The following is a 26152-nucleotide window of genomic DNA, read 5'->3' on the forward strand; positions in this document are numbered from 1 at the left end:
GCATCATTTTTATTCAATCCAACACGTAGATAACCTTTTTGCCCTTCTAATGCCGTAAATTTTAGACAATTCCCAAAAAAGCAATATACCAGTATTCTCTATTTATAAATCTTTATTCTTTGTATAATTGTAGTTTTGTTAGTTTCGCATAACATACGCTTAACATTTGTTGCCCTCTCATGCAATGGAGCTTGTCGAAATCTCGAACTCGTTTTAATTGATGTCATATAACATTTTACACCTTGAAAATACACTTATTGGTAGATTTATGAACATTTAATACACCACATTGTTGCTTTTAACTCTTATGCTGTTAACATTTTCTCATCGACTCGACAATTTCAACTTCACGTATATTGCAGGATATTTCTAGTTGGCTTTCTTTTCTTTGTTTCTTCGGTTTCTGGCTACACCGCAAATGTTTTTTAAACTCTGAACTGCGAAACGACCCCCTTTCGGTTTCTGCTGTTTGTAAAAACTTAAATACAAAAATTATACACTATAACTAACCGTACATTGTATATTGTTTATCATTATGTATATGTTACCTATAACTGATTTATATGTATGCGTCGTGTATTGTATAAACAGTTTCTCCATAGTATTGGTTGCTCCTTTAATTTGTCCTTTGTTAATGCCCTCGAATTGTTAACATTGTTCACCACATTTGTATTATACATATGCATACATAGATCCGTAAATGCTTTAGTTATTATCATCTACATATATGCATAGATATATTTCTCTTTCTGTTTCAAATGCGTAACGCTTTAAGGTAATATTTTTTATCTGCCTGCTGATAGGTCGTTTCATTATATTCCCCCTCTCCATCGAATCACCGCACCCCCGCCCCCCACCACACATAGTAAGTGGAAATGAAAATCGCTTCAGTTAAAAGTAGGGAAAACTTAACAATACTCTCCCCCTTGACATGAATATCTACACTTATGTACAGGACAAAGAGGACCGCTTAGACTATGGCCACGTTCGTGGTCACGGAGGTGGCATTCGGTTTGCCCGACTTCACCAGGCACGACTGTGAGTTGTTGCCCATGCTGGAGCCATCCAAGCTGTCCAGATCCAAGGCCGTGTCTATCATCGTGTTGTCGTGCAGCATTCTCAATCTCTCCGCCGACTTCACCTGCTCGGCTCCATCGCCCAGGGACTTTCTTTTCACATGACACGAAGCACTAACCGGATCGTCCAGGTCGAGATCGTCGCAGAGCAGAGTGGAGGACAGCACATTGTTGGCCTGCTCCTGCTGCTTGCGTTCGTCGATGATATTGGAGTACACATGCAGCGTGGAATCCGCTGGATCCGTATCATTGTCCACTGGCAGCACATTGCTGTACATGTTTTCCGTTTTTCCACTGATGGCAGCCGCCAATAGAGCTGCGCCCGCAGATTGCTTCCCGGAACTGCTAGCTCCTTCACCTCTGACATGGTTATCCGCCAACGAGGAGTTGACCAGTGCCGCCTCGAAGTCAGCATCGAAGAGATTGCTATAGCTTCCGCTGCGGTTGCGCATTTCCCTTGCCTTATTGGAGGCTATGGCCGCCACGGCTGCCACCACTTCGGGACTGCCCACGACCACAACATCAGGATCATCCAGCTCATCCTCGCTGCTGGCGGTGGCCAACTGATTCTCGTAGCTAACAGTGCCGCCATTGGATATCTGGCGCTGTTTGTGATGACGATGGCGGTACTGACGCGCCTGGGTGGCCGTTTGGTGGGTATAAGCCGGAATGTCCATTTGGGCCAGCGGTATCTCGTTGTCCACCAGCTGAGCTAGACTATTGGAATTACCTGCAAAACGAGACGGAAAAAAGGGGAGAAGGGCGCAACGAAAGCGCGTGATTAGTAATTGGTATTTAATTTCGTTCTATTGTATGTTTAATTAATGCACGTTATAATTGAAATGCTCATTACAACAAATTTGCCAACTAATTTAAAATTCGAATTTCAATTTGGAGCATTTGTATCTGGTGGTTTTATTGCTCTTTTGCTAGTGGTCGTTGATGGTTTGTTTAGGTTCGATATCGTTTAGCTGTGGCAAAATAAAACTATTTAAATATGCAAATAATCATAAATGCTGAAAAGGGCGCCAAATTAAAATCGTAATTCAATCAAATGCGGGCGAGGGGTTGTTTTGTGTGTTCAATCGAACTAATACACGTGTAATTGCAATCTGAGGAGGAACTGCCTCGGAACTGGGCGGAAATCAACTTAATTCGAAACTCATCAGTTGATAAGCTCCTAAAACCGAATAAACAACAATGATAACTGAAAATTGAATGACAAACGCCGCGTAGAGTATGCGCAAATAAAGACGAAAACTGGACGCTAATTAATGGATAATGGATTCAGTGGTTAAGTCGGTGCCAATTGAACAATTTAAAACATGCTTTCAAAATGTTGTGAGTGCAATTAGTAGCTAGCTTGCCAATAAATTACTGCTAAATACCATATTAAACTTTGACTTTTGGTGTGTTGTTTTGGATGGTTGTTTTATATTGAATGGTGATGACTTTCGGGTTAATGGTGGAAACAAATCATCGGCATGTGCAACATAAGATAATATCAAACGAATATTATGTAATTGAGCTATTTCGCAGCAGAAAATCAAACTCAAGGGTTAAGTATGCGATGGTGTAGCTAATTTCAAACGAAACTCTAAAGCTTTGATTAAATTTCGGTATTTGGTTATTTTTATTTCGGTACATACAACAATCAAATGTGTTTGCATTAGGAGAGAACTCACCCAATTAAGGCTTAAAATGCATTTTTACTCTAGTCTTAAGCGGCCCTCGACAACTTTCGCTCAATTGCAGTTTTTGTTTGGGTCATTAAATAGTTACAGACACAAATTTGTAAATATTGTTTGGTTTTTTTTTTTGTTAGTTAATCCCAGAGTCAAGTTGAAAGATACAGAAAGAGTTTGACATTAGTGTGCGATAAATCAGGAGGAGGGTTATAGCATTTCTTTTTTTGTGTGTCAAAACCAAAATCAGGGAGCCTAAAGGATAATGGATAATGGAAAATGTAGAGGAGCGGAGTATCTGAAGCCTTCATTTCGTGTCTATGTGTGTGTGGATGATGCGGCGGGGGCTACATATGCATATATGGTTCCAATAACCGTTCAGGATCGCAAGTAGGTCTCACGATCTTCCTGAAAGGATGCGATACGCTTCAACATCGGGATTAGTACTTATAGATAGTTATGGATCTGCTTTCGATCCACATTAAACATACGCTAGATACACGTTATTGCCCAACATTTAACCATACATATGTGTGTGTATATAAGTACATGTATAAATTTACGTTTTCATCAGTTAACACTCGCTTTCATATATATATATAATATATATAACTAGCTACAACTTCAATTATCTGGCTAATGCGCATTACACTTGCAATTAATTATAAAAGGAACCCATAATATTGTTAATGCTCAAGATTTAAAGCCTTGTAGGCGGCATTTGAGCCGCAATTATGTCTTTAAGCTGGCTTACATATATAACCTACGATTTTCACCTCCACAAAAGTCCAGCAATCTAGTGCCCGAAAAATGTTTGCCTTTCAACTATTACGAACTAGGTATAAATATTTGCAATTTCAATATTCGTTTTCATTTTCATATTTTCATTTCAATTTCAACATTTCGCACTGTTCGGTATTTTGTTTATTGCTAATTATTTGCAGCAGTCACTTGGCAATGTTCCAATATTCAAGATTAAGACATATTCGATATTTGATATTCAATTCGTTTGCAACAATTTCTCGTTTTCCACTATTAGTTTTAAAATTTTCGACGTTCCCTTAGCACTGATACATAGTTTATCAAATTCTTATTGAATTCCATTGTTTAGTTTACGTTTACAATTAATTTTAAATTTCATTGTAAAAATGAAAAAAGTCCTAACAAAATGTTGCTTCGATAAATGGCAGTTATTTTGGCTCATTAAGTTTTTGCTTTTATTTTCTTTTCGGTTTTAATTGTTTTTTGCTAATTTCACTAATTGCAAGTTAAAGTTTTCGTTCATAATCCATGTTCGGCTGAAACCTTACAAATTAATCGAGAATTCAACTGAAGGCCCAAGTGACTGCGATCATTTACAAAAATCTCACAAGGTTCCCAACAAAAAGCAAAATCATTAAGCACTTTACCAGGCGAACTTACACAAACATGCTTGGCTGGGGATGTTGGTTTACTAGTTTACTGGTTTACTGGTTTTTTGGATCTTTGGTTTTCTGGTTAGTAGGTTGTTTGGTTGCTTGGTTAGTTGGTTAGATGGTTAGTTGGTGTCTTCACTATTGGAGGTGGCGGCGCTGGGACGTAGACCAAGGTGGATACATACATACACGGGTGGCATTTAGCGGCCCCTGGCGCCGAGTCGCCCCTATTGCAAACGCATCTTGCAGCAGGAGGGATCCGACGCACCTAGCCTGGGAAGCAGGTGCTATATAAACGCAAAAGTTTCTATGAACCAAGTTTTTCGGGGGACTGGAACTGGAACTGGAGGTGGAACGTGGAGCGTGGGGAAGTCTACGGCAAGGGTTGGTGGTTTCAAACATTAAACACAAATCAAATACAAGTTCGACTTCTACAAAAGGGGGGCTAGTGCAAACACAAATGCAGATTCGAATACGAATACGGATACACGGATACAGATGCGGATTTTCAGGCTGCAAAAGGGTAGCAGTTACATTGCACTAACAACTATGCGCATCCTGGAAGCCAAGTGAGTCTCACAAATGTGCCACATTCAGACTGTGATAGATTCCCTCAAAGTTAAAATCAAGGCTGCAAACTTTTAAATTTATTCGCTTCGTTGCTTTGGCTCCGAGTTTTCAACACTCAGTTGAGCAAAATATTTGCTTGCAAATCGAAATCAAAGAAATCACATTGATAAATGGTAAATAGATGGTGAAAAAATTACCCGGTTATATGGTTTTAAACTTAAACTAACATTTCGTTTTGAATCTTATAGTGAAAATAAGCAAGTTATTCATTATAAAATAAGTTTCATGGATAAGTGAAAGCAGGCCGAATTAAAAATAAACCCGAACCGTTTCAAAATAGTTCGGTCAACAAATGGCTTGCAGCCTTGATTAAAAAATAAATGTATGTACATGGCAAACTATTCAAAAAACTTAATCAATGCCTAGTCAAGCCCTTATATTAAATCCTAAACGAAGTCCTAGTTATAGCCATAATCAGAAAGCTGCTCTCGCTCGAGTCTAAAGCTAAACAGAGTAGCCCCAAATAAGTGGGGCACATTCCGGAAAACTGGACCCGATGTGGCGCCTTAGCAAAAGCGTGGAAGCATTAGGAATCGGGCTGGCCAGGGCCCGGCCTTATGTACAGCGCCCAACAACCGATCGAGGAGGATGACCAGGAGACGGACCAGCCCACCGATGCGATGGACGTGACCGTGGCCCATGGCGGCGGAGCAGCGGACTGCTGCTGCGTACTATGACGAGTCACTGCCCGCCGCATCCTCGATGATCGAGTTGAGATCGATGTTGAACGAATACTCGTAGAGATTGGAGTAGCGGTCGCGCTCCTTCCACGGCGACCGGTGATTCATATAAAGATTTCGTTTACTAACACGAAAGATCTGGCTGTCCTTGATCGACTGATCGTCATCGCAGGGTTCACCGCCACCGCCAAAGTCGCACTCGCGAATCGTCAGCCGGTTGGTCGGCGACTTCAGTTCGAACATCACCTCCTGGTGCTTGTACGGTTTCCGCATCGGCAGCGGCTGATAGCCGGCTATATTAACCTTCTGCGAGTCCACCGACATGGTCGACTGGCGGCGCATTCCGCGTGCCGCCTTCGGGAACGGATAGTTCCTCATCAGATTGGAGTCGGTGCTGCGTTGCGGCGAATAGTATTTGAAGTCCGTGGGCGCCGGCGCTTGTGGCGCCGTAGTGTGTATGGTGGTCAAGGTGCTGTTGCTGGCGGAGATCGCTCCGCTGGCCTGCAGCTGCAGCGTCGACGGGCGTCGTGGCGCCAGCGGCGGTGGTGCCGTGGCCAACGACACGGACACCGAAGTGGGTGCGGTGGTGGTGGCGGAGGAGGAGGAACCACCCGTACCAGTGCCGGTACCGGCATGGGTGCCGCTGGCGCCGGATGCCACTGCCGCTGCTGCTGCTGCCACTGTGCCAATGGCTGTGGTCTGCTGGGCATGAACGTGGTGATGCAGCAGCGGGAGCGGCGAGTGGCGGACATCGTCGTACGACGGTGTCAGCGGCAGGTGCAGCGACCGCTTGAGGTTCAACCGGTAGGAGGAGGACGTGGCCGGCGAGCGCAGTAGCGAGGGCGAATTGGGACCCGGTCCTGGACCGCCCTCATGTTGCTGCAACTCGGCGGCCACCAGGTGCTGCTTCAGTTGCTTGTGTTTGTGTTTGCTGGCCTTGAACTGCTGCTGGGCACTGGCCGGCAGCAGGGTTTGCAGGGAGCAGCGCTGCTGGTGATGCTTGCGGGACTTACCGTTTTGGACCAGGTCGTAACTGGGCGGCGGATGATCGAAGCCGTTGCCATGGCCATTCCCATGGCCATTGATGGCACCTCCGTTGCCCTCCAGTGTCGAGGAGGAGGGATTGGACTGGTTATCGTGGTCGTATTCGTGGTGTGATTGTGTCGATTGTGGTGTATGATTCGAGTAGTAGTAGTAGTAGGTAGTAGTAGTAGATTACCAAAAAGAACATTGCATAGAACACAAAAAGAAAAAATTTGAATTACAGATCGTCAAAATGATGTGCACAAAAGAGTTCATCGTACGAGAGTTTTGATTTGATTGGATTTGATATATATGTATATATATATAAATATATAAAGGAGATCAAGCAAGCAGTGTGCTCAGACATTTAGATATTTTTAGATTTCGGTGGTGAAAGGGTGCTCTTGGATTGACTCAATGTGGCCGCTGGATTGGCCGCTTACCTCGTCGTAGAATCGGGGCTTCAGCTCCGCTCCACCAATGCTGATGCCGCCGCCGGCACCACCGATGCCACCACCACCCAAACCGCCCATCATGGGCTGCGAGGTGGTGACCATGTGCGAGGCACTCAGCACATCGCTCAGTGCGTGCCGCGGACTCGACTGGTGCTGCATCTGCTGGATGAACTCGTCGGTGGCGATGCCGCGTCTGTCGGTTAATCCAATTAGCATAATGCTCTGGAACTCTGCTCACTCTCCACTTACCTATCGATCAGCGAGGGCGTCATGGGTCCGCACAGGATGTGACAGCAGTTCAGGCAAATGTTGCCCCGCGAATAGGGATTTTGGGTGCGTGGACCGCCTTTGGAGGAGAAGGATCCCTTGAGCTGTCGAAGAGAGCAGATTTCAATTGTGTAAACAATTTAGTGTTTAATCAAAATGGTAAACATTTGAAAATTTTATACATTTCCTAGAAATCTTCCTAAGGAATTTGTGTACTTTCATAATTCCTAATCGTTTATTTTGGTAAGGGAAGCTTGTGCCTGATTTAATAGCCTATATATAATATATATGTTTCTGTGTACTTACATCCTCGTTGGTTGTCTGATCGCTAGTCGTCAGATAGGTATGGAAGCCGGCCAGGCCGATCACCGACCATATCGAGAAGAAGCAAATGAACACAACAATCACAGTGAAGGGCGCCGCCTTGATTACATTAAAGACCTCGTGCTCCTTCTTCATCACTGCCGTTGGTACAAACAAATCAAATATCAATCATATGGTATATGAATCGCTATTCCCATGTACTCACATAAAACTAAATGCGTCACAGAGCACGAGAATATAAATACAGCTAAAAATGCCAATGAGACTAGAAACAAGTAAAAGAACCGATAATTCCGCTTGCCCACGCAGTTTCCCACCTGCAAAGAGAGCATTAAAAATGGTTTGTAAACACACTACAGACGCCATAAAGTTGGTAAGATATCCTGGCAAACTTAATGAGGTTAATTGCATTTTCACGAGATGTGTGGCATTACCAAAATTACGACCGAGAAAATGCCTTAATTTCCAGCACCCATCCTCCTGGCCAACAACCCCTTTTTTTTGGAGCCGCGAACAGTGAACCAAATCCCCAGAAGGCTCGAGTCGACCTTCAAGCCGTCAAATGCGATTGTGTCCGTACTTTCTCTCCTCCGGGGGTTTAAATTACGCCGGAGCCCCAGTAAATGAAGTGGGGCGATGGCAAAGCCATGACAGCAACACTAACTGGCAGAGACTTTGAGTTCTACCAGACCGAGTAATTTACACCCTTTCAGTAAGTAGGGAATTATGATTTATTTTATGTGATTTTTTGAACTAGGAAATTTCGTTTCTTAGCATAGAAATCAAATTTAAATGAGCATTTCCTTAATACCAATTATAATATTTTAGAGAATGTCAAAAGTCCTTGTAAAAGTGTAAGAGTGACAGCCTAAGTCGAAATGAATGCTCAGCTTAGTGTAAATATTTAATGACTTAACTGACCTTCCTCAAGCCAAATGGTTTGCGGGTCAAAATAAATTGATTGTGAATTGCGAAAGCTAAAATCAAGGTGAAAGGAAAATTTTCAAATCAATATCATCGTGGGAAATTAAATACGAATACAAAGCAATCAATTAGGGAATCAAGCACTAAATGGTTTATCTTTTGGCTTAAAAATACAAGTGGTGTGCGAACAAAGCACTCAATTAGTGAGTATGAATATTTAAAAAGCCGAGGAGTATTGGAACTCTCAGTTGAATGTTAAGTACATTTATCCGTAAGGGTATGTGCGATGATTTGAGTCTCTCGGGGATGTGGCGACCCCATCCCAGAAAGTATGCTACAATACAAAAAAAAAAAAATAAAAAAAACAGAACCACAGAAATATGAGTGTGGCTACTTAAGTTAGTGTGTGCATGAGTGTGTGTTTGTGCAAGTGTGGTTTGTTTGCTTGGTCCTGTCCAAACACACACATACACACACAAACGCGGAGAGGGAGCCACATCTTGTTGCATCAGCGCGTCGCTGGCGGGTAAAAAAAAGGGGAGAAGCAAAGGATTCGCAGGGAGTCCGTCCGAGTGCGCTTTTTCTTTTTTTTAAACGTGACGTGCGCTCGGCTGAAATTATTTTTGCTAAAAAATTAGCAACCTCAGCGGTTGCCGTTGGAATTGGGTTAAAGTCAGAGACGACGAGAGGCTGTTGGTTTTGTGGCCCACTTTTCGCCAGAGCCTCTAATGCGGCTCTCGGCTCAATGTCAGTTGGCCAAAATGGGGGCCAGGATGGGGATGAGGATGACGCTGGAGAACGGGTGCTTTGGGGACAGCCAGACAGCCAGCAAGTAGGCGGTTTGCTGGGAAGTGATTAAAAATGCGCCACCGCTAACGAGGTGCCGGGTGTCCTTGTCAAGGACCCACTCGGCAAACGCACATTACCCAGCAGTGCCACCATCACTATCATCACTACTCACCCAGGGACAGTGGTGATCGAAGCGGTCCACGCAGTTGTCGCACAGGCTGCAGTGCGAGGCTCTCGGCGGCCGGAAGATCTTGCAGGTGAAGCAGTATTTCAGCTTGACCGTTTGTCCTTTGACCAGGACCTCCTTGGTCCTCGGCGGCGGTCGATATGTGGGACTGTTCAGCGAGTTTGGCACCTCTACTCACGTCGATTTGGGTTATCCACACATATTCCCGGATTCATCCAGAGCGACGCAGAGGAAATGCAGCATCAGCAACATCGACAATGTTGACATGCACAAGAAAAATGAAAAAAAAAAAAATTGGTGGAAAGGGCAAAAGTTTTCTCATTTTAAATATTTTATACAAAGGCAACAACAGCAACTCATTAGTGCAAAGGCAACGCAGCGTTCGCCTTTGATGATTTTTATGCGGAGCATATATATTTTCACATTTTTTTAGCGTTTTTTTCATTCTATGTCATGCCACGCTCATTACTTTTTACGTTCCTCCCATTTGCTCTCACACACACACACACAAGCTTAATGAAGTGAAAACAAATATATACGCAAGTGTTGCCTGTGTGTGTGTTTGAGTGGGCGAGTGTTTGGCAAGTAGTAGGGGTGGTAGGGGCGTGGCAGATGGAGAAGAAGGATATTCAGGCAACAGGCAACGACCTTGGCCACATTTCCTTTTGGATGGACGCGAGGACTTCGACTGCGATTGCCACTGCTGTTGCGATTGCTATTGCTATCGCGAGACTACGGGGCGGATGAGTAACGTACCAATTTGCTTTTCAATATAGGCGGCCTCATCGTTGGAGGCTCGCGGTATGACGCCCGGATCCGTGAAGGTTGTGCGCAGCAAGGAGCTCATCGTGAAGAAGTATAGTACCGCTCCCACAATCGGAATGGCCGGATTTATGCTGTCCGCCAGAAAGGGACAGCTGCAAGAAAGGACGAAGAGCAAAGAAATATATATCATTAATATAACGATGTTTCTGTCATTATGGTTTATGGCAACATCTTGATTTGAGCAGACTGTTTCGGCAAATGGAGTAATAAACTAGGGGCATGTCAATAAAATAAAATAGGTAAATTTGATAATAAACTAGGAATATTCAAATAATGACTAAAATATTATGAGCTTGCAAATAAAAGGTATATTACAGCAGCTTAACTCCTAAGAAGCTTCAATGACTATTATCGTTTACTTATATAATATAATTATAATTTAATGAGATTTTAGAGCCCTCTCTTGTTAGGAAGTCAAAAAGTAGCAACTCAGCTCTTTAAAATGCCTTCAATCTCTCTGATTGAACAAAGCATGACTAGAAAGAAAGCCTTTCAAAACTACTGATCCTTGGATTCTGTCTCAGCTGCAAGCACCCATTGAAATTTGATTTCGTGAATCTCCGACTTCCCTGGCATCCGGTGCATGCAGTGCATCCAAACGGCAAAATTGCAGGCAACGCTTGCCATTGGATTTACTGCCGCATTTGGTGGGCGACGAGTGTGGCATGCCCTGCTCAAAAATGCATGCAAATGTCCCCGGTGATTTGGCAATGCCCCAAATGTGTGGAAAGGCCCGAACAAATATGGCACCAAATTGGGGCGGACTATCTAACCCAGCGGGGATAGCTGCGATGCGAAGGACTAGCGGCTGGGGGATAGGACAATGTTCAGCTCGGCATTGTTACTTAATGCCCGATGCGTGCCAACGATTTGTGAATAGCAAAAGTCGCCGCATTCACCACTCGCAGGAGCAACTTTCACTCGCCATCAATTCACAGAGGACACAGAGTGCTCAGTGACAATTATGTGTGACAAGTCCCAGATGGACGTGGATGTAGTATGCCTCATTTTGGGAACAGTCAGCAGAGCACCAACCGAAAATAGTTAAATACATTTGTCATGACAACGCCGATTGCGCTCCAGGCGCCCAACCCCATACCCTACCAGCCATAAAAGTAAGGCTTAAATAGGAATGCATTCAAAAAATGCTTTTCTCGCATTCAACTGGCAAATCGCTGACAATGCCATAGAAAATAAAATAGAAAATGGGGAAATGCGAAGGAGGGCCCCTCCCTCATGCATTGTGTGCTACCTTTTAGCGATTTGCATTGCCGGGGAGCGTCGAACGAAACACAATTTGAGTTTGGCCCACACATCCCCCGGGCTGCCTACATGCAAAAAAAAAAAAAAAATAATAAATATATATATTTGGGATACATCTATCTATGACTGCAATCAAATTTTGTGTTCATTTAATTCAGGGACACATACATTTCCACGTGCAAATTAAAGCCTGAGGCACTATGCGTGTTTTGTAAATGTTTTGTTTCGGTTTAATTCTATTTAAAATCCGTTTTGGTATAAATAAACTATAAATGGTGAACTAAATAAAAGCTACAAAAATAGATTTAAATTGCATTAAATCAATATTTGTTTGAAAATAAGTTATAAAGTAAATATAAAAGGATTTAAACCTAAATTCATGAAGTTGTCTTTAGCTTTATCATGAGAAACTTAAGTAACTTCCTAAGAATTGAACAGCCTTCCTGTTTCTGATCAAATTTCCCGATTTTTTCGCGTGCATTCGTAGGATATGTGCGAGTATCTGCAGGAATATCTATGGGAGCACTCAAAGGCATTGCAGATATTGTAATGCCCATCCATACTGGGGCGCCTTCCACTCGACTGTGCGCTAATGTAAAGCAAGCAATGAAAATAAAATCGCGCTGCAGCCGCTTTTCAGCAGCGAATAAATTTGGAGCGCATAAATGGAGGAGCTGGAGGTGGTGGAGCTGTTGCAGCTGGAGATGTAGGCGGTGCATATATGTATATGGTTCCTAGGCATGGGAATTTCAATTTCTTTTGTGGGAAACACAGCACCTCCGCACATGTAATTCCTTTCTGCGCTGCTAAAATGATTTCGTGCAGAAAATGTTGAGCATAATTTCGTCTAATCGCAATGTCGAATGGCGAATGGTTTGCAACTTTAACGTTGCGTTCTATTTGTATTTGCACTACGTGTCGTATGCGTTATTTTGGCCAGTCTACGGAAAAATGAGGGTGGTTACGCCCATGTGCAACCAAATTGAATCTAGTTAAACGTTTGTGGCCTGTGGGTTTTCCAGATGCTCATGCCGTTTAGATATTTATTTAGTTGCTATACCGACCAAATTGATTGCACGTTTGAATTATTATTGAAGCAACGTGATAGCAGCAACCGAATACAATATTCTTGGAAAATTCTCGTTTATTTCACTGTGTTGTTCCACAAAAAAGCAAGTCCTTATTGCTCATATTTACTGCTTACTATGACAAATGAGAAAAGCAGCTTAAATAAGAGGGTACGCAGTGGTCGGTTTGGTCGAATCTAAATGAAATATTAATAATTCAGAAACTTTAGTTTTCAACCATTAAACACCGCCATCAGAGTTTAATAGCGGAAAAGTTTAGCAACAGGAAATAGAAATGTGTTCCGGACGAAAGAGTCTGAAATGAAAATTCAGTTTAAAACTGAACGGGGATAATTTTCCTGTGGTTTGCCAGTGGGTCGGACTAGTAGCATGAACATATTTGAATGCCGGACAACCATCGGATTGACAAATCAAAAGCTGAAACTATTCACCCACCCCCATTATGCAATCCACACGGATACCCGTAATTCAACGGATTCATCCCGGACGCAGATATCTAGCTGAAAAAGTAGCAGCTTGGATAGCCCATGTCCTTTGCCAGCTCAAGCATAACGCATACGCCACGTTGCACAGCAATAATTACAGACGGACAGCAGGGGGCAGAAAAAGAGTCGGGAATGAGAAACCGGATGAGAAACCCGTTGATACCGATGAAACCAGAGCAAGAGTCCAAAGTCAGAGACCATTAATGTGGGCGTAATTGGAAATCAAGCATGACCCGGTGGAATGGATGGTCGGTGGCATGGGGTATCGTCTATCCGTTGGCCCACCGGAAAGGGTTACTGGGCAATGCTTAATTAGCAACGTATACATTTTGCACACAATGCATCTGAAGGGAGGCCAACTGCTCACTGACACTCCTACTGGCACACTGAAAGGAAATCTAGTACTTTAAATTATATACTGATTAGTTATATATCAAGCGCCTACAAGTAACAAGATAAATTTGGGTATCTTATCATATTTCCTTTTATCGCTATTTTTATAAATGACTAAGTATAAGTATACATATTAATTTTTAAAGAATTAAGAACTTAATTACTTAAGATTGTATATTTTTTAATCGGTACCTAGTTCCAAATGCTTTAAACTAAACTGGCTTTAATGTAAAACTAGTGTATAGATACAGATTATACTTGAAAGAAAACATCAAGCACTAATATTTATACCATATACCATATCTACATTTTTTCCAGTGTATCAACTGACAAATGGCTGAAATGAGCACGGGGCGTATACTCACTCGAAGGCAAAGAAGAGCGCACTGGTGCCGGTAATCAGGATGCACGTCAAGTAGAAGACGCCTGTGTGCGGTGCGGACATTAGCAATCCATCGCAGTAGAATTTATTGCGTCCGGCAAACAGTTCCCATTTGCGTGTGACGCGCTGGTTTGGTGCCATGTTACTGCAACAACAGCAGCACAGCAGATTCATCGGGGCGGTCGTGGCGAATGGGGATTAAGTTTTGGATAGGATGGTGTTGCTATGCCAGGTCCTGCTCCTGCTGCTGCTGCTGGTTCCCCCGATTCTGTTACTTTTCCTTTGCTGACAACAATCGCTGACTGTGACAGTGACGCCTTTCCTGACTCTTCTGCCGCTCCTGCCGCTGCTGATGATGTGGGCCGGGTTGGGGATTTGGGTTTGGGGTTTCGGGATCCTGGGGAATGGTGGGTTATGCTCTGGCGACGACAGTTCAAACGGCTGCCGTTGACGAAATTATGCTGTTTTCCTGGCGTCCTGGCGACCGACGACGCCTCCCTTCGCTCCGCACCACCTCGTGTCACAGCGACGTGTTCATGTGTGGCTGTTGCAATGCCTGCGGCACGCAAAACCGACTTCCACAAGATGTCTCCTGCTGCTCCCGATCCTGTTGGCTGCTATCTCCTGTGAATTTCATGCACACCGCGCCGCTGCTTGAATTGTTCACTTAAAGTTTGATTTAGCTTTATTTTGTAGTTTGTAGTTTTTGTCGTTCGTTTGTTAGTTGCTATTTTGAAGGCGAATGTTCTCACGTGAATTTAATCAAAATGAATGCCTGGTCCGCTGCTGCCGCTACTGCTGTCCACCTCCAGTGGTATCCTGTAATGTTCCAAAAGCAATTTCGTCCACTTTGTTGCGTTGTCCACGGTCCGCGGCATCAGCCACATTGCGTTTCAGTTTCCTCCTTTTATTGCAGCGCACACTTTCGGGCCTCACGCCCACACGCCCACGTCCCGGCTTCAATTAAAGCAGGACGGCTGTCATTTCCCTGCAGCCGCCTTCGTTTGCCAGCGCTGCTGCCACTCCTCTTTTTCCACCCACCGGAAATGGGGTGGGGAGACCACGTTCCGTGCGCGCACACACACACACACACAGACTATATAGCAATTATTTGCTCGGCTTTGTTGATCCTGAATTCTGGATCCTTTTGGGTGGCCCGTCCGTGTCCTTTATGATTCAATTATTCGCTATTCGCTGCTGGCGCCACCAACAGTAGTTAAAATTGGCGTCGAATTGGTTTGGCTGGTTCTAGTCCTGTTTGAGCGGGTCAGTCCTGAAATGGTAACGAGAAGATGTAGAGAAACTTGTGAAAAGGAGTGAGCAACTGTGGAATTGCAAGCAAATATAATCATTAAGTTATTTTGATTAAGAACTTTTGTACGGGCGACGACAAGCGAAAAGGAGAAACTTCTCATCTCTTCCAGGGATTCCTTTATTCCCACTTTATTATCGAATTTTAATCGCATTTCCCGCGTACTGTAAGTTTGGCGAGTGCGTCCGCAATGGGCCAATTCATAAGATAAATTTTATCACTTTTTTATGCCAACACAATCGAGTTGTTATAACTTGCAGATAAATTTTCATTCCCAATTGTCCCACGGAAGTTTATGGCATTTAAGCCAAACAGTTGTGGTCACTAATTTATGACATTTTGGTTTGGAAGCTCCTCTTTTATCAGCACACAATTTAAATGACTGAGTAAGACTCTCAATTAAGTTCAATTAAATTGTGTTTTTACACATCTTAGCGGTTGTTATTGATTGAGTAATTTGACTAATTAATTCGAATTTAAATGGTAAATTGGTTTTTGTTTGTGTTGTATACAAATCAAGGATGTGCATTTGACATATAATTGATACTTAAACATCGAACATCGAAGATACCAATTTATTAGATTAGTTAATTCAAATTTAAGATTAAACTCTTGCCCATTCAGCAGCTTCTGCTTAAAAGCTTCCCCAATTCAAAACGATCTAGTTAAGCTCCTGCATCCTTGTTTTATTCCAGAGAGCTCAGTTAATTTGAAATGCGCAGCGAACATAAATCCAGATCGTTTATTATTTATGGCTTGGCATAAACCGACTAAAGGATTAAAGCGGCATGGATTATTAACAGCTGAAATGCGCTAATTTGCGGTTTTATGAGAGACGACTACTGTCGGCTAATTGGCGCTAATCAAGTTAAGCATACGCACTGTATGCCGCCCGGCGACAGCAAGTTGTTACTCCTCTGTGGCAACTGCGCTGCACGGTAACTTTATGTTCCTGTGTGTTTGTGTGTGTGTGTTGCAACATGGTTCTGGAACCCAGAACCCGTTATCTAAGGCAAACAGGCGCACTTTGTGCGGCAATAAACCCAGTAGCAACACAAACACAAGCACAGGCTCACAGGAGCCTCCCGAAAACGAGTGAATGGCTTTTGCATTTGCAATTTGCGTTAATTGGGCACACGCCGCCCCATTTAAAAGGGACTCAGGGTTCGCAGATGTTGCCTATTTCGGCTATTTCTCGGGCGGTGAAAATGTTTATGCAAATTGTGTTGCAATTATAGCGCGCCACCGAATGCTCTAATATATACTGACTGCGATTATTTGCATGCATTTCGCCAGGATGAAAGGAAATGGTATGGCATGGCATGGTAGGGGAATCTACCTCCCCCCTCACAATTAACATTAGCAGCAGCTGATGACATGCGCCAAGAAGTGCCAATTAAAGGCACACAAGCGTGTGTTCAATAAACTCATAAATTGCCTGAAATGACGCAAAGTGCCAGCAACAATGACAACAACAATGGCAAAAGAAAAAAAAACAATAACCATAAAGTAGCGACAGCAAAAACAAAACACAAGAGCCAACTTTGAAGTGTGCCACTCAGCGCAAATATGTAAATAAATGGCCACTTACGGCAATTCAATGGGTCGGCAAAAGAGTGAAAGTGAAAGAGTGTTTGGTAATTATATATATATACTATCAAAATGTGATCTGCAAACAAAAGAAAGCAAAGCAAAGCATGTGTTGGTATTTAATAAAATGCAGCGACTAACGCACATTCTATCACTTTTCTCAAATCGCTGAAATGTTCTATGTTTATGCTGAATTCATGAATACAGTATGTCAGAAAATTATAAAATGACTTCTATAAAATACCTGGAAAAATATAAAAAAGATTTCTATAAAATACTTGATTAATATTTGAATATTTTATTAGGCTTAAAAAAACAATTTATTTGGCCCATAACTTAGTATTTCAGTGGTTCTACAATAACATAAATTCTTGAACTTGTTCTTGAAATCCTTCCGCATAAACCCCACAACACTCGCACTCACTTGGCGGATGTGAGTGTGAGTGAGCGAGAGAGTGAACCAGAAATACCTAACCGACACTTGGCATTGTAATTGTAGGCTGCGGTTGCGTATACGTATTTTGTAATACATCAAACCCTTGAACATCAGTGCTCTTGACGCTGGCCCGCTTCACCCCCTTCACCCCTTCACCACGGCAATCGTAGCCACAACTGCCACTATCACGCCCACGCCACCCACTGAAACCACCCACTTCAGCCCACTCACCCACACTCTCACTATCGTTACTCATACGCATGCATGGCGAGCACACTTAACATTCAAGAGGGGGGCGGAGGGGGCGTGGCAAGTACTCCGCCAGCCATGCGTGCACGGCGGGACTACACCGATAAAAAACACTTGCCATTATTTTCGATTTTTGCAATTTTTGATATAGTAGATATATTATGTGATCATAGTAATATTTGTAGAATTGCAAATAAAAGATTTAGAAAAAGGTATGAAATTTGAGACATTATAATCGAATACTTAGGATCCATAATTGATTCCTTATCGAACCCAACTACAAAGTTATTATTAACAAAAATTAATTTTAAAATCAGTTAACTTTTGGTATTTACATATAATTTAAGTTTGAAATCATACCACTTCAATACTCCGAACTTTCGGATGAACTTTTTACAATGTGATTTTTTCTCTCAGTGCCGGCTTAAGTCGAGCCCCTGGCTGTCCCCCATGAAAGGCGGCTCAGTTCGACTCTACTCGACTGCGATCATTCATTTACGCAAACGCCCCGCTTGCATTCGCACTCGCCCACTCGTTCAGCAAACGAACAAACGAACAAACCAGCAAACACATTCTCATAGGCATGAGTGCCGGACTGCATATGAATAGTGAGTGTGAGTGTGTGTATTTGAAGTCGGTTTGGTTACTTTGGCTTACTCCAGAGGATGACGACGAGTCCAGATTAGGAAAATGCAGGACTGTAGGTGTGGATTAACATCAGGTGAATGAGTGCAGTTGTGTTATATTGGAACTAGAAATTTAAAAAATATACCAACGTATTTTACAACGACTATTAAGTTTTTAATATTTTCATATAGAGACCGCAAAGTTTTTTTCATAATTTCCTCAATTAGAATTTGATCAAAATCAATTGAGTAAATACCTGAACCAATTTTGATTTGTTTTATCATAAAAACGAATTTACTATTTTCCAATAATGCAACAAGCAGAAACGCCAATTTTGTAACTCATAACGCAGTTGTTTGTTTACTCCCGTGTTGACCTGGAAACTTTCAATTAAACATAATGTCACAACCATAATTTCCAACTCATATTCCAATTAGTTTTGATTTCAAAAGAGCGGCCAGCTGGGCAATAACAATCGCCGATGCTCGACAATGTCGTTCAACCTACTCTTTCAAATGTCAATACAATTTAATGGTTTTAAACAGTCGCCCAACTAATAGACCACATATATGGTTCTGTAGAGCATAAGGGAAACACAAACACACGCAAACACATTTTCTCGGCATTGCCGTTACAGCTACACGAACATTTCCTCAAACATCCGACATGGCGTCCATTTCCGTTACGGCAACAAAGCAACGCACGCACACACATGCAAGGCACAAGTGTGTGAGTGTGTCCTGTTTGCCTTAGCGTTTCCCTTTGCCGCTGTTCGTGTAATTGCTGCCGTCACATTTACAGTCGCCGACGCCGCCGAGGACGTCAAGTCGCCGTCTCTGTGACAGTCAAACCGAAAGTCGCCATCAACGATTGCTCCGCGATTCTCTGACATTTTATTACAGACACTCAGAGAAAAGAAGACCTTGATTTGGTATTTTGGTATTAATTGTTCGGTATTTTACATACCACATATTTCGTTGCATACTTTCTAACAGCTTTATACGTAATTTTAAAATTCTTGTTTAAGATCAAGATTTTTTTTTATTTCTTTAAACTGGTTTGATTAACACTTTTTAAATGTTGCTAATGTGTTAAGTAGGAAATGGAATTTTTAAAAATTCCTATGAAAATTGCAAACATATGTTTACTTTAGGTAAATATTTTAGTTGTGTGCACCCAGAGTAGCAAAACTATGGTCACCATTGTCATCATTGGAATGTGAGTTTTATACGTTGCTTGTGTCGGTAACTGTTGTTAATCTTTGCTCATTGTTTTGGTTTAATTTATAAACTCCTGTCCATTTGGCAGATGCCAACTTTTGTTTTGTTTTTTTATTTGCCATTCGCTGGGGCTTTTGTATATTTTTGTATGCTTTCGCTTCGTTGTTTGGTTTCCCTCTCTCAGTTTGTTCCTGTTTCAGTTTCTATTTCTATTTTCATTTCCATTTTTATTTGTATTTTTCTATTTTTGCTTCAGGTTGAGCTCTGTTTTGGGTTTGCTTTCATTTGGTTAGTGTGTGCAGAAACTGTTCAACTGTTCCTGCTGATGAACTGAGTCAGCATTTGATTTTTATTTGTGGAAAGTCGACTTGAATGCGACCACCGTCGTCCACTGCAGCGGGCAGTATTAATTGTCGTTTGCTTTGCCATTTGCCATGTTTGCACAGATGCAGTGCAGCAGTCCATGGGGCGATTATGATTTGCACAGTTTGAACTGAGCCACAACCTAGCCCAGTACGACAATTATTATGACAATCACTTATAAGTGTTGGCCAAAGTATTGTGCAATTGTTGCCCTACAAAACATCAGAGCAAACAATTTGCAAAGTGCTCAGAAATTGCTATATTTTGATCTAGTCTCATTTTTAAAGTTGTCTTTTATATAAGATTTCCCTATCTTGCAGCTGAAATATTCACAAAATGTAGTAATTCACCTCCAAATATACATTAGTTTTGTAGTTCTTAATAATCCAAATGATATATTGATCGTTAAAATGTGTCAGGCATATATAACAGATTGTTTATTTATTTTCAAATTTTTAAGTTTGTCCACCTTTAGAACTTTATATTTATTACCTACTTTTTAGAATACAAAGATTTCATTTTCATGATTGTAGTGCACAATTTGTTGTTTATAATCCGTAGAATATTATTGATCGCAACGAATAAAAAATACCTTATTCATGTGAATATAATGGGGCAGGTCCTGATTACAGATAACAGATTCTTTATGACCCCACCAATAGAAAGGAAAACAAGGCAGTTCCTTGAGGAAAACATATTTGCCACCCGCATTCAATTCACCGAAAAAACGCCCCAGTGAAACTGCTTATGATGTATAAATGCGAAACAGTTGCCCCGATAAGAAAACAGACCCCAAAACGATTTATATTATGTACAAATGTTTATTTTGACCGGGCCCTTTCCTTTTTGCCCAGCCTTATCTTTATCTATTCATTCCACGCCCATCGCGCACGACTTCCAGCATTTTCCTACATTTTTTTTTTTTAGGAGGGATTATTGCTTATTCGAAGCATTTATTTATCTTCGATTTCGCATCGCATCGATGTGCAAAAGTTCTGGTTATTGCCTCGCTTATGCTCGACTGCTCCTGGTGGAAATGAAATGGCCAAATGGCCAAATCCCGTGGGCTACTTTCGTGGTTGTGGTGGAAAATTTGAATTATGATCCAATTGAATTTCAATCGAAAATTAAATGAATTGCCAATGTCGCAGACACGCATACTTTGGGAAAGTAATCATGATGGGCGGCGGTTGTTCGTCATCATTGTTTATGGCCCCAAATTCGGTGTATAATCGAGAACTGTGCTTTTACATGGCGCACGACACACATGGCCCGAAAAAGTATGCTACCGAAAATTGCAAAAATCAAAATTGCAACACAGACAGCCTGTCTCGCTCTCCCTTCTCCACTGTCTCTCTCTCTTTCTCTGTGTGTGTGACACAAATTGAAGGGGACACGAAAAACTGCCAAACATTTCAATAAAGTTGCGCAGCGCCAACGGCGGCAGCGAAATCCATAAGATTGCCAAACGCAGATTGTTTAGAAATTTAGTTTTATGAGCGCCACGATGCACTCACTCACACAGACGCCGCTCTAAGGACTCGGAGACACGGATACGGACATGGGACACACGGACGCTGGGACTCACGGAATGACAGGAACATCTGTCCGACGGATTGCGCCACCAGCTGTGACCAACCAGGCGCTATTTGTCAAGAGTTCCCCATAGAAGTCGAGGCGATTGTTCGCCTGGCTGCTAGTTTGCTAGTTGGCCACTGCCGTATTGTCGGATTGCTGGATTGCCGGATTGTTGGATGGCCGGATTGCTACTGGCTACTGGTCTTTTCCCAACACACACAAAAGCCCAACCGTTGCGGAGGAGCATGTGCAGCGGACAGCGGCTTCTATTGTCCGGCAACTTGTTGTTGACAGCTTTTGTTTTGCCGCTTCAACATCAGCAACATCTGCATTTGCAAGTGGAATGGAGAAAGTCATGGCACACATTTGGAAATGAGCATCTCGTTGTCAGTGTTTAGGATGGAAAAGCCAATGGTACTAATGCGATAAAATCCAGATTAGACTGGGAAATTTAAGTTTTGGGATATGGTATTAAAGCTGTTTCTTTCGCGGTTACAGGTTATTCAACTTATACACAATTGATATATTTTTTAAATAAATGTAGAATGCGACTTCTTCTATTAAATATTAAATAACTCCTTGAAGGATTCTATGTAAAGAACGATTATTACTTGAATGTAGCTTTACCAACTAAACAGCGAGCTGCACTCCTGCAAATTGTCCGAAGTATACAATTTTAATACTTCCTAAACTCAACAAGCAACTAAGCCAGTGCTCTTCCAAAACATTACATTTAACCTCCATTGGCGGCTTGACTTCCCCGTAGAGAAGACCACAAAACGATAACTCACGGGAATGGCAGAAAATTAGACTTGCTTATGAGGCAGCTTAAAATAAACGAGCTCCCGATTTGTGCTGCCCATTTGCTTGATTAAGCCGGTGCGCGGAGCTTGAGCTAGGTCCTGATCCAGGATCCTGTAGCCACTTTCCACTGCCATTGCTGTCCTGACATGATTTACGACCCAGTCACTCAGCCAGGGAGTCACGATGGAGGGCAGGAGAGCAGAACCACTGGCGGCGTGCTACGCAGCTAATTTGCCTAAACGGACAGCGGGCTAACCTTTGGCCCAGGTCATGCCCCCAAAACTCCACCCAAGCTTTGGGTTTTTTTTTGGCAACAGCAGCAGCAATCGCGTGGCACAGTGAAAGCCACTCACGTTTAACCAATTTTGACACGCGCCGCGCTCACTCGCACACAAACACATTTGCAGCGGCATAAACAAACAGCAGAAGCCCGCTGAAATTGCTCAAATGTGCGCATCAAACAACTCGCACACATACACACTTCAACACACACACCGCACACACACACACACACATTGAGGGGGCGAGAGGGGCGTGGCGGCGTGTGACGTAAACAGACAAAAAGGGCAACTCTTTGAAGGGAGCTCCATTTGTTATGATGCCACTGTTGCTGGCGCGGCTTTTATTGTTGTTGCCGCGTTTTTTGCTCGAAATTCGCGCAATAAAATTGTAGAACAAAGTGGCAACACTCAAAAATCTATTGTTTTGCTACTTTTTTGGAGCACCGAATGTGGTATGCGCTTTATATTTATTTTTTAACCAAGCGCATAAGTCGAGGTTCAGAGGTGAAAGACTATGTTCCTAAACTTGTTTTACTTTTTGGATACACATGGCGTATACGTAATATTCTGTGGTAGGCAATTGGATCTGTAATAAAATTCGACGAGCTAATAGTTTTGAACCTGAACCTGATTTTAAAGTTTGGGAAAAAGTATAAAAGAATTAACATTAACTTTGCAAATCAATCATTAAATAATAAAGATCCTAAAAGAGTTTTCCTTCTGCAAGGGTATTTGAATGGTTTTTGTGTCGTGTTGATTTCGTTTCTTGAATTTATCAACGTAAGTGTATGCGTAATTACATTTTGCAAACATGTTGAGCTTACCCAGCAGAAATAAAAAGGGTATACACGATAGGGAGTGAGGGCGAATAACGAATATACCCAGCCTCATCATGCTCGGTTTTTGTGCACGATGAGTCAAAGGCGCAAGCCGGCAAAATGTAAAATGGCAAAAAAAAAAAAGAAAAGGGGCAAAAACGTCAAGCCCGTCTCCTTGTTGTTTGTTATTGTTGTTCTTGTGGGCTTCTTTTCCTTTGTGGCAACTGGTTTTCAAGGAGTGGCGAAGCAGCGGGGCGGTGGAAAACCACTTCGTTAAACTCATGAAAATCACTTAACGGCAGCACGCACGTAAAAACCGGGAAAAATCCAAAGCGGAGCAGCAGTTGAACACCACCAGGGATGCGGATGCGGATGCGAGCAGAAGAGAGACGTCTTGGCGCCCATTTTCCCTTTGACTGACGCTGGTTGGGAAAGCCAAAAAGGTGCTCCAACCGCCGACAGCTGGCAGAGCTTAAACAGCAAATTGATTTAGCGCGTACAAGCGGAAGCAGCTGTGCCCCGGACGAATCAGCTGGGTTATGCTGGTTAAAGGACCTCCAGCGGATTTACAGGAACGAGCATTAAAAAAAAGAAGTTAGAAAGGTTCCGGGAAAGAATGACTAGGACACGGAGAAAAAGCGTTCTAAAATGCCTAAGCATTATAGTTTTTAAATGACTAGAATGTCTATTATGTCACCTTTAAACATCAAAAATACAAAGGTATTATTTAAAAATTCAATTATCCTTAGAAACTTTTGTGAATGTTATGCCACCTCCACGTGTGTTTTTAATAGAAAGATAAATATAAGTGTTATGATATTAAATACAAAGCTTTGAGGCGTTGATAGCATTTAGGTTTTAATAATGCTTTATTTGCTGTACAAACAAATATATTTCTCTCTGCATTTTTCTGCAAAAATTAAAAAACAAAGGTGGGGTAAGGTTGAAGTTGCTTGTAGAACAAGCCAGGGCAATGAAATGAGATTAATGCAAAATCGCGTTCACAGGCAATGTAAAAAAAGAGCAGGGCGTAGCGAAAAGCAATGGCTGGAGGAGGAGGAGCACACGGCAAATACGACTCCAATGCATTGCAGGGAGCTGGAAAAATGAGAAGGGTGCTGGAAAATCCGTGGTCCAAGGGATCCGAAGGAGGAGTTGCAGGAGGAGATGGAAAAGCAGAAGCTGGGCGGCGACGACACTCAGCCGAACAAACAGAGAGCGCCGCATGGAGAGGCGGCGACTCACTGGCATGGAAAATGCAATTTATTATGCAAAATGAAAAACAGACGACGAGAAGAGAAGGGGGGAACACAGCAGACAGAGATCATGGAGACATTGCTATAGAGTTGGACAGACAGACCGACAGACAGACAGAGCGACACACTCGAGGAAGGCAAACACAAAGCGCGCTATTATAGAGCCAACAATAACAGCAACTGGCGGATATAAACATAATTCAATTTTTATTTAATTTCGCACAACAAACACAATAAATTCAGCACGACTGCATTGGCGGACGCGCAATAACCCAACCCACCGCCAACCAGTCCACCCACTTTTATGCATTGGACGGGTTCCAAACGCATTGCATTGCATTGGATTCCGTTGCATACTTTCAGGCGTCAAGTCGACTCGAGCCAATTGGGAAAATCGCAGGCTACCACCACTACAACTACCATCACTACCACTATGGAGCTACCCGGATGGTGTTTGAGTAGCCGCCCCAGAATTTCCCACGATGGCCACAAACTGTTGACTCATTTGTGTGTGCGGACGGACTGGCTGGATGTGGGGGAGTGACCAAAAGTGATGTGGGCAAAGTGCAAAGAGAACTGCGATTCTTTGAGCTCTTGGCCACCAAAGGGAAAACACTCATACGCAGTGTGGTACTGATATATGCACGGGGGGATTCAAGTTGGATGGACGTGACCCAAACTTGGGGCCTTTTTAAGCAATTTGGTGTGCTACACATGACATCTTGAACCACTGAGCGACGATTGACAGCGGATTGAAAGTGAGTTGGAATGGCGTGCAAAGTTGATCTTTGGCCTTTACCGACTTCCGAAGGTTCAGTGTCAAGGCGTTTGGTTGCGAGTTACTTTGAACTTACTGGCAATTACATGAAGCTTATGGCAACAAACATGTTTGTCACACATCCAAACGTTCAAACAAGAAGCAATTTTCAAACAAAGTGTGCCTGCAATCTGCAAATTAAGTATACGTAGAAATTTAAATAAAACTGGAGAACGACAAGCCTTTAAAGAAAGAAATGACCCACCAATAAGTTAAATAAAACACAAAAGGCCCTGTTTTTCACAACTGGCTAAATTTCCAATTCGATGGCATTAGCCAATAAACTGGTTTAACAGCACAGCCAAGCCACCAAAAGCCATCAAGCCATTAGATTAATACATTTCAACAAAATGGGATGGCCGTAAAAGGGACGGGCGAAAAGGACGTAAAGCCTTCGCTAATTGCCAAACTCAAATCAAGAGCTGAAGCAGCGAGTCCTTTTGGGTCGCCCAAAATGGCATAAAATATTTACACGTCAAGTGCCGCGGGGCTAAAGGCGAAATGTTTGAAATACATGCGATGGAACCCAACCCAATGTTGGCTAAAATTGTTTATTTTTAGCACGTTTATAAGGCCATCGGAAAAGGTTAAGTCAGCGAGAGTCATGAAAATGTGGGGAATTTTGCCCGTTGCCATTGTTGGATTAGGTCACATTTTGCATAATTAATTCGGGAATCTCTTTAGCGGCCAGAAAAACGAGCAAAAAAAAAAGAAACCAAACCCAATTCAAAGGACCTCTATGCAAAGCTATTTATGCGTAAACACACGCCTTTGACATGGAAATTTGTTAGCGGCGAATGTCAACAATGCGAATTCGGCCAAAGTTAAATATTTGCCAATGGGCCGACCGCTGCAATCCTTTCTGACCACAGAAACACATTCGCGACCTTTCTCTCTCTCTCTCCCTCTC

The 26152-nt window shown here is 42.6% G+C and overlaps 1 protein-coding gene and 1 long non-coding RNA gene across 9 annotated transcripts in view; both read right to left on the bottom strand.

The window, feature by feature from the left end:
- Nucleotides 1-94: 94 nt before the first annotated feature.
- LOC117139080 (palmitoyltransferase app) lies at nucleotides 95-15080 on the bottom strand. Of its 2 annotated transcripts, XM_033301196.1 has the most exons (9): nucleotides 13875-15080; nucleotides 10212-10372; nucleotides 9441-9625; nucleotides 7761-7872; nucleotides 7538-7692; nucleotides 7214-7335; nucleotides 6953-7157; nucleotides 6500-6614; nucleotides 95-1806 (listed from the first exon to the last, which is right to left on the bottom strand). In XM_033301196.1, exons 1-9 carry the CDS (start codon nucleotides 14063-14065, stop codon nucleotides 971-973), a joined length of 2082 nt encoding a protein of 693 aa, XP_033157087.1. In that variant the 5' UTR covers nucleotides 14066-15080; the 3' UTR covers nucleotides 95-970. The 2 variants fall into 2 exon arrangements, with proteins under 2 accessions (XP_033157087.1, XP_033157086.1); XM_033301195.1 differs by lacking the exon at nucleotides 95-1806 and having other exon boundaries at nucleotides 2762-6614.
- The window catches only part of LOC117139081, a 48326-nt gene continuing 37252 nt past the window's right edge, over nucleotides 15079-26152 (bottom strand). For all 7 annotated transcript variants that reach the window (XR_004459356.1, XR_004459352.1, XR_004459357.1 and 4 more), the window contains exon 4: nucleotides 15079-15164. This is a non-coding gene — a long non-coding RNA (uncharacterized LOC117139081). The remainder of the gene's footprint in view (nucleotides 15165-26152) is intronic.

The sequence above is a fragment of the Drosophila mauritiana genome, chromosome 3L (assembly GCF_004382145.1).
Source record: "Drosophila mauritiana strain mau12 chromosome 3L, ASM438214v1, whole genome shotgun sequence".
In the NCBI taxonomy this organism is placed as follows: Eukaryota; Metazoa; Arthropoda; class Insecta; order Diptera; family Drosophilidae; genus Drosophila; species Drosophila mauritiana.

Bases quoted from the DNA above. Each gene is read 5' to 3' on its own strand.
- LOC117139080 (XM_033301195.1), bottom strand. From the start codon at position 14,065: ATGAATCTGCTGTGCTGCTGTTGTTGCAGTAACATGGCACCAAACCAG. The intron at 9,626-10,211 runs GTACGTTACTCA...CGACGTGAGTAG, and splicing joins CTATATTGAAAAGCAAATTG to AGGTGCCAAACTCGCTGAAC. The intron at 7,158-7,213 runs GTAAGTGGAGAG...ATTAACCGACAG, and splicing joins ACGCCCTCGCTGATCGATAG to ACGCGGCATCGCCACCGACG.